The 17,128-nt window shown below is 38.6% G+C and overlaps 1 protein-coding gene across 1 annotated transcript in view; it reads left to right on the forward strand.

Annotated features, from left to right (window-relative positions):
• The window catches only part of NDFIP1 (Nedd4 family interacting protein 1), a 56,776-nt gene extending 39,909 nt beyond the window's left edge, over positions 1-16,867 (forward strand). Inside the window, exons 4-8 of the mRNA XM_047730219.1 lie at positions 2,440-2,527; positions 3,437-3,561; positions 5,562-5,628; positions 8,471-8,576; positions 15,790-16,867. Of these exons, the coding sequence (XP_047586175.1) occupies positions 2,440-2,527; positions 3,437-3,561; positions 5,562-5,628; positions 8,471-8,574 (384 nt within the window). The 3' untranslated portion in view covers positions 8,575-8,576; positions 15,790-16,867. The remainder of the gene's footprint in view (positions 1-2,439; positions 2,528-3,436; positions 3,562-5,561; positions 5,629-8,470; positions 8,577-15,789) is intronic.
• The last annotated feature ends 261 nt before the right edge of the window (positions 16,868-17,128 follow it).

Here is a 17,128-nt window from a genome sequence, read left to right on the forward strand (position 1 = left end):
GGGTAGAAAATTTTGAATAAGGGAATACTCCTACAGTATAAGCACTTAAATATAGCTGGGGAAAGGCCCACAAATACCAGTATCTAAGCAGCAGTACAAGTGCAGTGAGCATTAAGAACTGTGACTTTTTACTGTGTGATTGTGGGGAAGATGGGATCTGAAGTAGACCCTGAGATTTGATGGATAAGAACATTCCAGAGGGAAAAGGGCAGAAAGCAGATGTGAATCCAGCCTGGTGTGGGGTGGGGTCTGTGAATGTAGTAATTGATTTTTCTTGAGCAAAGAGTTTGTGACCACACTATAGGTTATAGTATGTTTTGAATGCTAAGCTGAGGAATTTAGACTTAAACATAGGTCACGCAGACTCTTTTAGTTAAAGTTTTTCAGCAGGGATATGGTAAGACAAGAATGGTGTTTTCGAAAAATTAACCCAGTAGCAATTTGTTGGAGAAATCTGGTAGTAGAGATAGCAAGAATAGGAAGAACAGTCAGAAGACACCTGCGATATTACTAGAAAATATTTCTATGTCCTTTTGTAGTATATCTTTGAGTATTTATGTAAAAAACCTGTTACTGTCTAATTAGGCACAAAGCCTTATTTTTCCTAATATGAAGTCAGAAACTGGGTATTTAGTATTTTAAAAAAACATAAACACATTGTAAGAATTTTCTAACAGGAGAAGAAATGTGTTAAGTTAGAAATGGAAGCTGCCACTGACATCTTTCCTTTCTTTAATATCCCCTCCCCAGGCCTGTCATGGACTTCCCCGCCCCATTTCTGTCTGTGTAGAGAGAGTTTCGATTGTCCCTAAAGTTTTGTTTTCGTTTTTGTTTTCATTTGGGGAACCTTCAACTGTGTACAAATCTAACTTTTACTTTTAAGTGTGTATTCATGTATTTTTTAGTATTTCAACACATAACCTACATCAGTTGAAAAGGTGGGCCACATATATGGGCATTAATGTTGATGAGGATTGTGTTCCTTATAGACTTGGAGTATTATGTTTTCAGGGTAGGATGGAAAGGATCCTATCTGCCAGTAAGCATGGAAGTAAGGTTGTTTCAGACCTATATGCTAATGTGAACAAATAGTTATGGAGTTGAGCAATGGGCAGCCCTGTGGCCTCTTCATGTGTGATCATGCTCTCCTTTTTCTCCCAGGTTTCATAAAGCATTTGAGCTCCTTAATAGGTCCTGGAATAATAATATTATGGGCCCCCAGAAGACCCTGGGTTAGTGGTTTTATTTATTTTTTTTTAAGATTTTATTTATTTGACAGACAGAGATCACAAGTAGGCAGAGAGGCAGGCAGAGAGAGAGAGAGGGAAGCAGACTCCCCGCCAAGCAGAGAGCCCAATGCGGAGCTCAATCCCAGGACCCCGAGATCATGACCTGAGCCAAAGGCAGAGGCTTAACCCGCTGAGCCACCCAATTGCCCTTGGGTTAGTGGTTTTAGAATGTAAGCCAAATTTAAGCCAAATGTGTATCTTTCTTTGCTTTAGACACATATGAGTTAATACATTTCATTGAACTTTATATATATATATATTTTTTTGATAGATCACAAGTAGAGAGGCAGGCAGAGGGGGTGGGGAGCAAGGCTCCCTGCTGGGTAGAGAGCCAGATGCAGGGCTTGATCCCAGGACCCTGAGATAATGACCTGAGCAGAAGGCACAGGTTTAACCCCCTGAGCCACCCAGGCACCCCTGAACTTTATAATTTTTGAAGCTCATTGTTAAATAACTTGGAGATAAAATGAATGATTCATTTAGAAAACTTTAGGGATGGAAGAAATATTTGTTTTTTTCTCTAATTATATCTTTTACATAAATGACAAAATGAAATTTTTTTTTTAAAGATTTTATTTATTTATTTGAAACAGAGAGATAGATCACAAGTATGCAGAGAGGCAGGCATAGAGAGAGAGAGGAGAAAGCAGGCTCCCCGCTGAGCAGAGAGCCCGATGCGGGCCTCGATCCCAGGACCCTGAGATCATGATCTGAGCCGAAGGCAGAGGCTTAACCCACTGAGCCACCCAGGCGCCCGACAAAATGAAAAATTTTTTTTTTTAAGTTTTTTTTTTTTTTTTTTTTTGACAGAGAGAGATCACAAGTAGACGGAGAGGAAGGCAGAGAGAGAGAGAGAGGGAAGCAGGCTTCTTGCTGAGCAGAGAGCCTGATGTGGGACTCGATCCCAGGACCCTGAGATCATGACCTGAGCCGAAGGCAGCGGCTTAACCCACTGAGCCACCCAGGCGCCCCCCGACAAAATGAAATTTTTAACACATACTGAGCCCAATGCTTAGTTTTGAATTGAGCCAAAGCAGTAAAATTTCTCCTGGTACTCATTTTTATCCCCTTCCTTATTTTTCTTGATGCCTTTCTTTTGCCTATGACTAATTCATTGTGAATTTAACTTAATCTTTTTCTTTTCACTTAGGATGAGGATTTTGTGGGTCGAGATGACTTTGATGATGCTGACCAGCTGAGGATAGGAAATGATGGGATTTTCATGTTAACTTTTTTCAGTAAGTAACTACTCATAGCAAAACAACCTCCCACAGACTGGAGTGCTTTGATTTATGGGTGAATCTGACTGAATTAAAATGAGTAGTTGAGCTAATATTTTAATACATTGTGTTTGTTTGATGCCTTTTACTGAGATGTTCAGAGCGTAGTTCACTTTTATCTTAATATCCTTTGTGTTTATCTGCTTTTTCTACAAATAGCTATAGAAAATATAAAAAGAGGCAATTTTAGGGATGCTGTATTTTTACATAAACTGAGCCCCATCTTTTAGGTTTGCAAAGACCCTTAGCATTGCTCCTACTCATACCTGACCCTGTAGAGTAGGAATTCAAAAGACCTTAGTCTGATGGATTTTTTTTTTTTTATGTTTCTATTTTCTGGCATATGAAAGTCAACTGAATTTTTTTTTTTTGCCTAACTTGGTGTTATTTTGCATTCAACTTTCCGTGAGTGTTACTTAGAAGTGAGCAGCCATTTTTTAATTTCCTATAATAAAAATATATAAAGGAAACACAGTACTTTTTAGAGGTAATCTTAATGTAAGCTGTCAAAATTCATAGAAGTAGGGGGATGAATAATTTGAATCAGATTTTATTTACTGAAGTGTAATATATAAAGGGTACAAGTCATAAGTATACAGTTTGGTGAATGTTAAGGCATTTTTGAAAGTGAGTAGCAGCAGACATAACAGTGTAATACCTGATATTCAGAGCAGATGGTTTCTTGGTTTTCTTGGGGGGGAAGAAGACAGAATGGATGTTTTGGGGAAGTAGGGCAAGGGTTATGGTGGGTGAGCGGGACTATCTTTTATCCTTGGAAAAAGCCATTTAAGCAAAAGCAAGTATAGAGAGCACTCTTGCTTCTTGGGTAACAACACGTCTGACGGCTTTTTTCTTTCCTGCCTACAGTGGCATTCCTCTTCAACTGGATTGGATTTTTTCTGTCTTTTTGCCTCACCACCTCAGCTGCAGGAAGGTATGGGGCCATTTCAGGATTTGGTCTCTCTCTAATTAAGTGGATCCTGATTGTCAGGGTAAGTTGTATACCAGAAAAGATAGACCCTGTAGCACAACAATAAGTAGAAAAACTTGGAATGTTTGACTTTTTTTTTTTAACATTATTTTTATGTTTAAAATGATTTTAGGTTTGTCTTTCTTCTGGTTTCATGAAGTTGAACCAAAAGCATTTGCAGGTGGTTGATGCATGAAAGTTACAGTTAAATCTAGTGAATATTGGTGGTCCCAAGGCATCTATCCTACAGGTTGTTCACAAGTTGCTTTCTCTGCTTTTAATGTTTATGATATGATAATATGTGGTTTTGTTCTGAAATTAGTTCTTTTTGTAATAAAAAGAAAGATACCACTTCTTTGGTGTCTCATCAAAAACAAGCATTCCTCACATTAATTCTGCTAAAGTTTTGGTGTGTCTTCTTCCCTCTTTCCTTCTCTTTGTTTCTTCCTCCTTCTTTCCTCCAGTAATCATTGGTTATGGCAAAATGGGAGCCGAAATGGCTTAACAAGTGTTATTCCATTAAGGGGCTTTATCTCTAAAGTATATTAGAGAGACATCTTTAGTGATTTGGGAGTTATTAGGTAGTCAGGATTGCTCTAGTAATTTATACTTGAAAAGATCGAGTCTCTTAAAGTACTATGATTTCAGGTAAGTTTATTGCTTTTGTCAACTTGATGGATAAAATCAATGTATTCATCATAAATAGGCATTATTAACTAATTGGTGTTGACTGACCACTGGACTTTTTCAAATTTATTGATCTAACCAGTTGTTAACATTTTTAGGATTTTGAGTTCCTTTGAAAATCTATTAAAAGTTTTGGACTTTTTTCCCCCAGGCAGCTAATACATATTCAGCTAAGCGATGGGCTTGGGTGAAGAACCCAAGCCCTAAAGAGGTTTTTCATTCCTTCTCTAAATCTTAAATTGTTAGTCTCTTAAGAAATAAAATACTGTATTTTAAAGCTCAAACTGTATTAAACTCTTGAATATAAAAGCCCCCAATAGAAAGCATATAACATTAGTTTTTAACTAAAATTTTCACTAAGCTGACTGAAATGTTAAAAAGGAATTGAATGAATCAACTCATATCAGGATATCTTTGTCTGGGAGTAATAGAAAACTGAGCTCAAAATGGCTTAGAAAACAGTGGGGAGAATTTATTTCCCATGAAAACAAGTCCTGCTGTGGAGGATCGTGAAATCAGTGTTTCATTGACATCATTAGGGACAGTTGACGCCCAGATCAGCATGTTGGTATAGCTGCTCCGTCAGAGTTCTAACAGCTCTGGCGGTTTCAGGCATCACATCAGAAGCACAGCCATGCTTAACAGAAGAAAGAAAACTATTCTCTTCGAAGTACAAGAAAACTTCAGCAGCCCTGACTTCCCATTGGCCAGAGTGTTCCATTATTTGGCAAAGGAATGGGATTATTGTGATGTAAAGCTTCCAAATTCAAGACGTACCCGGAACAATAGGAACAAAGTATTGGTTTTGGCACTGGGTAGACAAAGTAAAAGTATCATCAAAACATATTTTTAGGAGCACCTGGGTGGCTCAGTGGTTAAGTGACTGCCTTCAGCTCAGTTCATGATTCCAGGGTCCTGTTATGGAGCCCTGCGCCCTGTGTCAGCCTGCTTCTCCCTCTTCCTGCCGCTTCTCCTACTTGTGCTCTCTCTCTCTCTGTCAAATAAATAAATAAAATATTTAAAGAAAACCCACATATTTCTAGAAGGATGAATATTGTGTGGGGAAGATCTTTTAAAAAAAATAAACAGACGAGTATTTCAAAACAAAGTCTATAAAGCCAAAATCGTATTTCAAGATTGACTTTCCACAAAAGGAAATACATCTGCGTATATGATAATCATTTCAAGTCAGTAATATATAAAATATTTTCACTTAAAAAAATTGTGAGAGCTAAATGATAGCATTAGTGTACAAAAAGCTTGTGTTTTGTGTGCCCTTAAGTTAAAATGTGAAATTCTACCTGCTAAGCTACTTTAATTTGCTTTATTTTTCAGTTTTCCACCTATTTCCCTGGATATTTTGATGGTCAGTACTGGCTCTGGTGGGTGTTCCTGGTTTTAGGTAAGTGCTTTTAACATAGACAAAGGAGAGAAAAGATCATTGTTAAATTTTAGAAGTAAAATTACTTTTAGTAACCCCTCATCTTGCTTACAATACAGTAATATATTAGCAATATAAGTATAATTTTTAAAATATTTCTTAAAGATTAGTTTGTCATCACCACGTGCATGTTAATAAAACATCACTTAGTGGGGGTCAATTTTCCTAACCCACTCATATATACTTCTCAGGTTTCTCATGTGACCAGTGGGACACAGTAATAAGATGACTCTATGAGTTTTTTCCCCTGGAGAAGTATCACCACAGAAGGGTTCACAAACTCCACCCCGAATTGTTTACAGGGATATTGTAACCAGTTGAACTACTCAGGAGTATATGTGGCCAATGTTCAGTTGGATCTATCAGCAGGAAACAAAATGTATAGCCTTGCTACACATAACTTCTAGAAGAATCATTATTGGGTTTCCAGAATTCTTGGTTCAATACTGATGAGAATAAGAATTATTTAGCAATAAGGAGGAGACCTTTAAAAAAAAAAAGTGCTAGGCAATTTCAGGTTTTCATCTTAAGATTATCCTTTTTATTATAAAGTATTTATTTTAAAATCTTTTCTTTCAAGACACTTTAAAGCAAAGAAATGAACATTGGGGTGAATAATAGTGGTTTCTTCATTCCTTGTATAAAGAATATGTATGATACAATAACAGACCACCATCACTCCTGTCATTTCTCCAGAATTATAGCAGGGCCATCCTGTAGCTGTTGAAGATGGTATAATTGCCTCTCCCGGCTTCTGTGATACTACTTTCTCCTCTCCCGTCTTGGGCCTTCTTGTTGCCCTTAATTAAGATCCTTGGTGGCAATGTTGCGAATGGGTCTAGTGAGTACAGTGTAGCACGCATATCAAGAGTTGCTTAATACATTCAGGAGCTACCTGCTTTGCCTATGGTGATAGACCATGCATTGCTGAATCTATATTTTACTTGGAAAATAATGGGTCTTACATCACACCACCCCAGTCTCTCCAATGGTACCATCTGTTCTGCTGATGGTCATTAGAATTCCACAGAAAGAGAAGTCATGATCCCCCCTGCTTAATTACTGAGATACTTAATGATAAAAATGCCCCGAAGAAGAGTTACCTTGGAGGAATAGTTTCTTGGTTTGCTTATTCTCAGAATTGTATTTTTAAGAAAAAGGCTGGCTGTCCTCCCTCATCCCCACCAAGCCTAAATCCAAGCAGATCCTGAATGGACCAGCCATTAAGCATATTTTCAGTGTTTTCACAGTATTTTCTGTGTTGATTGTTGACAACACAGATAACTTAAAGAAACTTAATGAATTGATTGTCTGCCTATATTAAAGTTTCATGGGAAATGAATTTGTAATACTTGGAATTAATCTTTCTATCTTACTATTTACTAGTAAGCAAAAAATGGTGAGGCTTCAGATATCATTTGTGCATTTGAACCCAGTGTTTGGGTCATTTTTGGAATTTTTCTTGCAGAAATTTTTGGGGTCTTTTGTTGCAGTAGGTACACACAGAACTCTGAAGCTGGCAGCCCGTGAGCTACGCCTAGCCAGTAGTTGTAGTTAGTTTGTTACACAGTTATTTCAGAGGTTTTTTAAATTAGCTGTCATCGTTTAAAAATCAAGAGTTTCCATGTAAAATGTCTGATTTTTTTTTTCCTTTCCTTAAAAATTGGAATATCTAGCAAAACAGCCCTCTATTTCTACATGGCGCCCACCTTTTTACTGGAGTGGAGCTGTAGGTGTCCCCTCTATATAGGTTAGGTGTGGTCTCCATTTCGCTAGGATTCAGGGACCCCTACTCTATAGTCACTTACTGCTTTTGGTGCTGAACCAGAATGGGAGTGAGGAGTGATTGCTGAATGGGTACCAAGTTTTTTAGAGGTACTAAAAATGTTCTAAAATAAAGATAATAGTTCTTGGTTGTACAGCTCCATAACTATACTAAAATTAAAGCCAGTAAACTGTGTACATTGCATGAGTGAAATTCATGCTGTGTGAATTCCATCACCATAATGCTGCTTTTAAAAAGTCCCTTAAGACTCAGGGACCAGCTCTGATGGAGGAGGGCCAGGAGCAAGTGAGGTGTCATAGGAGGGGCCCATCACCTTCCCCACAGATTGTTAGAAGAGGTGCCAACTATGAATGGATAGCTGCTGGCGTAGATGCACAGAATTAGTCTTACTCCCTTAGTGCCTGGTAAATAAATGGCCAGGTGTACCCTACTTGTCTATATTTTTTAAGAATAGTGAAATGGAGCTCAGAGTTGAGAATACAAAAATTGGTGTTAAGGGAAAAAAAAGAACTATAGTAGGTAAGGGGATCCTGAGGTAAGGGGATCCTGACATCTAGTGGACAGCATATGTACAGTTGACAGAAAAAAAACGATATGACAGGAAGGGATGGATTTTTTTTTTCTCTTTTTACTTGAGAAAAGTATTTTATAACCTGTTCTTTTTGGCAGGGGTCAGGGTGGGGGGTTAATTATCTTGAAATGCTTTTTGGGAACCCAGAAGGTAGGTTTTGATGATGCGTGTCAAGTTGCCAAATGTACATGTTTAACTCCATCTTATTTTTTATTTCCCTTTTAGACTTAGGTTCTTAATGTGCAAAAAGGCTTTTATTTGGGCTCTTGAGATTGTGTCTTCTCATTGAAAAATGGAAATCTTTGGAAATTTTTGGAGAAAATTACTCATGTTTTGATAGCTCTTAGCAGAATAACAATGAAGTAGTGCTGTCAAGAGGGATGTTTCTGGGGAGGGGACTTAATATGGAAACTAAATTCATTCTTGACTTTTCTTTTTTAAATCAGGCTTTCTCCTGTTTCTCAGAGGATTTATCAATTATGCAAAGGTTCGGAAGATGCCAGAAACTTTCTCAAATCTCCCCAGGACCAGAGTTCTCTTTATTTATTAAAGGTATTAAAAAAACAAAAGTTTATTTTAGTCCCAGAATAATCACATAATACATTGCAGATTGCTGTTCAAGTTCAGAGTAGAGTATACCCCCTGTAGTAGGAAATACAGAGAAGGTAAGGAAGCCACAGTCCTTGCCTTTTAGCAGTTTCTAGTTTAGTAAGGGGTGTTTTCATAAAAAGCTGTTGAAAGGGCAAGTTAGAAAAACCACCATAGGAGAAAACATCATCTCATATTCTGACAATAGAGAAGAAGCCAGAGTCTTAGTAGTCATTCAGGGAGCTAGTATATTTGGCTGCAACTAAGGGGTTCTAGATCTTTGAGTCTTGAATCCTGAAGCCACTGCTTATTGTTGTACCAGTTCTGAAGGAAAATAGTGGGAAGGAGCCTTTCAGGCCTAATCACCAAGCTTTAATTAGATCCCCTAAACCGCAGAGCTCCAGTGTGAAGAAACTCCTTTTGTCTAACCTTGTTTATTTACAAGCTCACCAAGGCTTCCATCTCTTAAAATTAGTCAGGGAGACTTTCCTGGTGCCCTTCCTTAGGTTCATACCCTGATATTACTGCTCTGATGGTAAGGAGGGTCAAATGCAAGGAAAGGAAGGGGAAAGGGCCTTTTCTTCTGCCTAGCTAGAACAGAAGGTCTAAGCCCTGATTTGAGGCTCCTCTTTGATTTCTATGTAGTTTTCCCCCAGAGCTTGTTCCATCTTACATCAGTAGCTACAAAAAGGAAGAGCTCTGGAATCTTGGGAAAGAGTACACGAGAGAGAGATCTCTCTGGTACCAAGATACAGGACTTCTTGAACTTAGCTCATTGTTACTTAAGACTTTTGGGGATGAATGGGTTGTGGAGGGGAGCCTTGCGTTACATCTAGGGACTGGGCTAGTTGAAGATCAGGCAAGACTTTTTTTGTTTAAGATTTTATTTCATAGTAATCTCTGCACCCAGTGTGGGGCTCGAACTCAAACCCCAAGATCAAGAGTCGCATCCTCTACTGACTGAGCCAGCCAGCTGCCCCCTGAAGAGCAGGCAAGGTTTTGTAAAGGGTGTACTGGTTGAGATAAATGTTAAGTGGTAGGTAGAATTTCTACTAGTGAAAATTGGATAAGGTGGGGAAGATTTCAGAATCACTTGAAGCAGAGTGAAGAGTGTAAATAGAGGCAAGGAAGAATGGAGCTTGCTCAAGGGACAACAGTTTGATTATAGCATAAAGGAATGTTGAAGGCCAAGGCAGGAAAAGGCAGGTTGAGACAGTGTTCTCAAATATCTAAGTATCTAAGTACTGAGTACTAAGCCCATTTGCAGTGGAGCTGTAGAATTCATAACAGCCTTAAAATCCAGTGACATGTTGGCTCATGCAAAGCTAACCCTTCATGAACATTAATTTGTTCTGTATTTTCTGTAGGGTAGTCACAGTTTGCGTAGGTAATCATATGCTAAGAGTGGAGTTCCCAGTTTTGAAGATTCATGGTGGTATCAGGATGTGTGCTTCTAGGAAAGAAAGTAGCCACCATATTTAATTTGCCAGGTGATGGGGGACAGCATTAAAATTTTGTAAACAGCAGAGTAATATGAGAATTTCTTGAATATGATAAAAATTGTTTCAAGCATGGTATGATGATAACATTTTTCAGGTTTTTTGTATATTGCATATTACATTAAACAGTTTATATGTATAATTAAGTATCCTTATGTAAGTAACAGACCGTTACAGTGATAGGTAAGTTCAGATATTTGCATGGTAGCGGAGTATATTCATAAGGCATTTCTTACAAAAGTTAAAGCATACAAAGAACTTAAGCTTGTGTTGTTAAAGTAAGTTTCTTCAAGGGAGTATGTACTTTTATTTGAAAGAAAATTGTAATCATCAAGATTATCACGTGTTGGGTTTTTGTTTTTGTTTTTGTTTTGTTTGTTTTTTTGAGAAGGGGAATGTTTTATTGCATGTTTGAAAGTGTGTGGCATATCCTGAATTTGATTTAGGACACAGGTGGACATTTACATTGTCAGCCTAGCCCCTAATGCCCATGTCTTTGGATCTAGGACATCCTGACTTTAATAAGAGACTTATCAAATGTTCTCTGCAGTTTTACGAAGTTACTGTTGTCATCTTTTTTCTTTCCTCTCCATATCTCATTATAATTGGTAATTATTTCTAAGCTTTAGGTTTAACTCTTACCTACAAAGATTCAACAGTTTATTCTTTTGGGTTGCCATGGTTCTCCTTGTTACAAAGGGTGCCAAAATTACCTATAGATTTCTCCTAATCTTTTGGTGCCCGAAGTATCCTGAGGGACAGATTTCTCTCTCTCTCTCTTTTAATATTTTAAAATTATTTTCAAATAATCTCTACAAATTGGGGCTTGAACTTACAACCCCAAGATTGACTCACATGCTTTACTGACTGAGCCAGCCAGGTGCCCCTTCTTTCTCTTCTTTAAAAATAATAGATTCCATTAGTCTAGTCAAGTGGTAGCTTTGAATTTCTGAATGGATTGAGATCACACCTCTGTCTGTTCTCTTCATTCTTCAGTTAGAAGGAAGTTTCAGTATTTAGTAGGGGATTGCACACCTTCCTCATCTTGTTTCTTTCCCTTTTTTCTTTTTTTTTAAGATTTCACTTATTTGACAGAGTACACATGCACAGGGAGGCTCCCTACTAGGCAGGGAGCCTGATATGGGGTTCACTCCCAGGACCCTGGGATCACGACCTGAGCTGAAGGCAGACTCTTAACCAACTGAGCCACCCAGGTGTCCCTTTCTCATCTTGTTTCTAATACACAACAAGTAACAGCCTGGTTAGGAGAAAGCCTGAACTTCTTGGTTTTCCTGTATTGTCAGAGACTGTATTGAGGGGCTTTTTTTTTTTTTTTTTTTTTTTTTGACAGACAGAGATCACATGTAGGTAGAGAGAGAGAGAGGAGGAAGCAGGCTCCCCGCTGAGCAGAGACCCTGATTCGGGGCTGATCCCAGGACCCTGGGATCATGACCTCTGCCTGAGGCAGAGGCTTTAATCCACTGAGCCATCCAGGTGCCCCAAGGGGCTTCTGTTTCTAAAAATTGCTACTGTTCTGTTTGGTTCTTTTTAAATTCTGAAATGTTTTCTAGGAGTATTCTAAATGTAAAGCAAAGTGTCTTTTTTGGTGGGTTATGATTTGAAGTAGGCAGCCCTTAGTACTAACGCTCCTGGAGCTGTGAAGAGACATGATAAGCCTGCAGTTCTCTGTATTTTGGAGTCAGAAGGCTTATTGTGCTTTAGGAGTTGTCAGAAACTTCAGGCATCCCCTAGTGTAGGGCATAGTAGGCTTCTTTCCTTTTCTGTCTGACTTTGCTATTCTAGTCGATTTAAAATCATTTCTGACATGCCCAGAGGATTCAGAGCTCTAAATTAGGGGTTTGGGGACTTAGAGCAACATTTAGAATTCTAATGACTTCCTTACTAATTGTCAGTATCCCCAGAGTGAATCTGAAAAGCTGTAATATCCCATGGGACTGAATTTCCTTTGTCCATTGACAGGGATAAAAACTGTTCATCTAGATCCGAATGTAGAATGTTTCTCCAGTTCAGAGGAAATTTAATTTAGTTTGGAGTTGTGCTAGCAAACCCATCTTGTGAAGAATGAAGCTTTTATTTTCTTTCATCAAAACTTCTTACTTCATTTAATGTAGTTGTCGCTGGTTGAAAGCTAGCTGTAGGTTTACCTTTTGCCGGAAAGACACAGGTAGGGACTTTTAAAATAGCTTTGCCAGGGGCGCCTGGGTGGCTCAGTGGGTTAAGCCGCTGCCTTCGGCTCAGGTTATGATCCCAGGTCCTGGGTTCAAGCCCCACATCGGGCTTTCTGCTCAGCAGGGAGCCTGCTTCCTCCTCTCTCTCTGCCTGCCTCTCTGCCTACTTGTGATTTCTCTCTGTCAAATAAATAAATAAAATCTTTAAAAAAAAATAAAATAAAATAGCTTTGCCATAACAGAAGAATAACTTAATTCCCATGTGGTCCTAAGATCTGGCGTTTTACTGGAAAAAGGTATAAGAATAGGGACTTTTCTTTTCAGGCAACCCAAAATACAGTACATGCAAACAGACCTTGAAATGACCCCAGAAGCTCTCTTTCTAATCAGCTAAAGTAGTTGTTACAAAAGGCAAACACTAAAGCTCCTGTACTACTATCTCAGAGGCTGCTTTCAGGTTCCCTTTTGGGAGCGCATTTAAGCCTATAAAGGAAACCTGGTTTCCTACCCCACACCAAGAAGAGCCAAAAGGAACTGCTAGAGGTGGGGCCCTCAGCACCCAAAGGGCGTGACCTCAAGGAAGCAATGAACAAAATGCAAATGCTCCTGTAGTGTTTAAAAAGAAACACATCCCTTTCAGAAATCTCCTTATCTGAAATGGTCAAAATGCTTGGTGTTCATACTTTTTCTTATTTACCAGCTACCTGGAAGATGAATGTATGTGGAGTACCACTTCCAGTGATGCTGCCAAGTAGTTGAGGGTTTAGCTACAGTAGCTGGAACGTGGTCACGCAGTTAACTGTAGCCAGCACTACTCTGAAAGTACTTGCATGTATAGGCACAGTAGATTTTAAATTCTGTTATTTTAACCACCTGTGAAATAGGAGGAAAGAAAGTTTTGGGGTTTGTTTGTTTTGCTTTGGAGAGAGAAAGCACTCTTACCCTTTGGCCAAGGGGCAAAGGGAAAGGGAGGAGCAGACTCCCAGCTGAGCAGGGAGCCTGATGATGTGGGATTCAATCTCAGGAGCCTGGGATCATGACCTGAGCCCAAGGCAGTGAGTCAACTGACTGAGCCACCCAGGCGCCCTGAGGAAAGAAAGTTTTTTAAGCCCTGACATTAATGAGGTAGAGGCCTTCATAATTAAATGATTCCTATGACCTGGTAAGCTGTCCCTATTAAACACTAGATACTTAAGTTTTTCCCCATATGATGTTAAGTGCTTTGATTTGTCTCATCATATAATCTTCTCCTCCTCTTTAGTAACTCTCTCAATTTACTAAAGGAAGTTTACCTCAAATTAAAGTTTGGTTTTTTGGACTATTTTAGAAAGCAGCAAGGTAGTAGAAATTTCAGTGGAATTTTTGCTTAAAAATTTCACATAACGGGAACACCTGGGTGGCTCAGTGGGTTAAGGCCTCTGCCTTCAGCTCAGGTCATGGAGCCTGCTTCCTCCCCTCTCTCTCTCTGCCTGCCTCTCTGCCTACTTGTGATCTCTCTCTCTCTGTCAAATAAATAAAAAAAATCTTAAAAAAATTTTTTTCACATAACGTTCAGGAGGAAGTACTGGTCTTCCTCTTGAAATTATATGATCTGTAGGCTCCTGGTCCCTTTGGTTTCTGAAGTGATCTGATCTACAGTTTAGTAATAAAGCCTACAGTCCCTAAAACCCTTCTGTCCTCCAGTTGTGTGCCACCATTGTTTCTGTTACAACTTGTGAGTCAGGTCCGTCTGAACAGGCCTCTGGGTCTTAGCAGTAAGCACCTCTCTAGCGGTCGTTTTCCTCTGGAGTCTGTACAGTGATTAAGATCACCCGTTGCTAACCTGTCTAGGCACTCTTAATGGAATTGGAATGTTTGCTAGATGGCGCTGACTTTGATAGAGCTATTAAAGCTAATTCCCCTTTGTGGAAGCAGCCTGGTCTAAGGAAAGTGGCCAGATAGCTATCTGGACTGTGTGTTCTTAAAGTATAGTGTTGTGGTGAATAGGAACAATTACATCAGTTTTCAGCTGTTAATGGAAACAGCTAAAACTGAAGTTACTTAAGTTTGTAGGAAGTCTAGCCTCCTGGCAGAAACCTCCCATTTGATGTCGGTCTGCGGATAAGTGTTTTTGCTTCTTGGTTTTTCGAGTTCCTTGTGTTCACATATCTTTGTCCGTGTACATCTTGAGCTCTCTCAATCTAAACAGAAGTTGCTCTTATGTCAGTGGTCCTGGTCTCCTTGAATACCGGCTGAATTTTGGCATCTGGGAGAATGTTAACAGTTTAAGAAAGTATATGTTGATTTCCTCTTTTGTTGTAGCTCCTCTGCATTTTGTCAGCCTTTTAAAGATTGTTGCAGTTGTCTAAGCAGAAAAGATAGAAGAGGGCTGCTTGGAGCTTTTACAGGAATTTGGAAAGGTGGAGAAGTAAGCTAAGGGTCTACATAGTAACCCATCCAACTCTTCCTTGGTGCAGGGTACCACAACGTATTTTCTCAAATATTTATTTGGTAGCATGTATCTCTTTAGTGGTTTTCTTTAGCATGAATATTGGGAGTTCCTTGTCCTTTCCCCATTATTTCCATGAAAACCAAAACAATTTGACCAATACAGAATTTCCTCAAAATCTGGGTTAAGAACTGGACTTTACAGTATGTATGGACATTATTTTAAGAGTGTCTATTTCATTCATACCCTTTTTTAAAAAATTAGTTTTATTGGGGCACCTGGGTGGCTCAGTTGTTAAGCATCTGCCTTTGGCTCCAGTCATGATCCTCGGGTTCTGGCTCCCTGCTCAGCAGGAAGCCTGCTTCTCCCTCTCCCACTCCCCCTGCTTGTGTTCCCTCTCTCTCTGTGTCTCTCTGTCAAATAAATAAATAAATAAATCTTAAAAAAATTTTTATCAACTTTTTTTCAGATATATGTGCCCCCAAATATATACTCTTTTCCTAATTGATTAAAAAGAAGGATCTCTGATACCTGTGAGTTTACAGTTGTTTTTAACTTTGCCATGCCACAAAGTACATAGTACATAGTATGGCATGACATCATTGGCATCCTTATCAGAAATCTTTCTGTGAGATCTGGCAGAACAGGCAGGGTAAACAGTAGTTTTAGGTGTATCAGGAAGATCACCTCTGCCCTTGGATTCTACTGTGTCCTGGCCCCCAAGTTACAGTCATTGCTGTGGCATTTTGGTGCAGGGTGAAGGAAATGGTATTTGCATTTCATTCTTTGGTGAGGAAGTTTGGAGAGAGAGATTCCTGGCCTCATGGGCTTTAGAGAAAGCATTCACGTTCTTCCTTGTTCTAGAGTCCTTGGTAACTTTAAGAACTGAAATTTTAATGTTTATTGAATAGTATGATGTCAGTATATAGTAATCTTAAAGCTATGTTAAAATGTACTTCTGGTGTCTCCAAACATCCTGCCTTCTTTTGTGACTACATCCTTCTCTTGGCCAAAATAACAAGCTAACTAGAGTTTCAGTATTCAATATCCTTCTCTCGCAGATGTTTTCTGGCAAAGGCCTTCCTGCATTTATGAATTCTCTCTGAAGAAGCAAGAGAACACCTGCAGGAAGTGAATCAAGATGCAGAACACAGAGGAATAATCACCTGCTTTAAAAAAATAAAAGTACTGTTGAAAAGATCATTTCTCTTTATTTGTTCCTAGGTGTAAAATTTTAATAGTTAATGCAAAATTCTGTAATCATTGAATCATTAGTGGTTAATGTTTGAAAAATCTCACAATCAAGTATGTGATGTATTAATAATGCCTTATCTATTGTTTGTAGTCATTTTAAATAGCATGAGCCTTGCTCCTGTAGTCAGTAGGGGGCAGTCTTGCTTTATTCATCCTCCATCTCAAAATGAACTTGGAATTAAGTATTTTAGTGTAAGATATGTATAATGCTGGCCATTTTAAAGGGGGTTTTCTCAAAAGTTAAAACTTTTGTTTTGACTGCATTTCTGCACATAATCCATACTCGCTGTTAAAATTAATCTAGAAATTTATTCACTTGTACTGTGAAGACCTGGAAGCAAAATCATAGTGCAAAATACATTTAAGGTGTGGTCAAGAATATGTTCTTAATTGGTAAAAAAAAATAAGCATTAATTTTTTTATAGTCTGTATTCTAAATTTTGCAGTACCTTATTGTTCTGTGTTATGAACCTAAAAAATTGTAAAGTTGTCACTGTATAAAATAAAAAGGGCAAGGACAAATGCAGCTTATTTACTAAGATGGAATTCTTGACACTTTCTGTGTGATTAGAGTCCCTACCCCCCCTTTTTTCCTTTTTTTAGGCGGGGGGTGGGAGTGTGGGGGGTGGTTTCTCCTGATGATTAGGCTAGGGGCTGGGGTAGGGAGGGGAATATGTACTTAGGAGCAAAGAATGGATTAGTTTGGAACTTTTGAGATGATCCCTAACATACTGTAGTACTACTTGCTTTTACAATGTGTTAGCAGAAACCGATGACTTATAAACGTAGAATGATGTGCTTTCTGCCAAGTGGTAATTCACCTTGGTTTGCTATGTTAAAACTGTAAATACAACAGAACATTAATAAACGTCTCTTGTGTAGCAACTTTTGCTGTAGATTAGTGTTTAATATCTTGGTTTGCATTTTTTCATTGCCAAGGCAATTTTTTTCTAATCTTTATTCATACAGATTCATGCAGAATCATTCACTAAATACAAAAAAAAATTGGTTTGGGGCCAATTTTTTTCTTTTTTTCTTTTTTTTTCCCCCCAGCACAAGAAGTTCCTTTCTCTTAGACTCAGTACATTCCTAAAGATGTATTTGAAAATGGTTCTGCAAAACCTAGTGGACTAAATGGGGAGGAGT

The sequence above is a fragment of the Lutra lutra genome, chromosome 5 (genome assembly GCF_902655055.1).
Source record: "Lutra lutra chromosome 5, mLutLut1.2, whole genome shotgun sequence".
Taxonomy (NCBI): domain Eukaryota; kingdom Metazoa; phylum Chordata; class Mammalia; order Carnivora; family Mustelidae; genus Lutra; species Lutra lutra.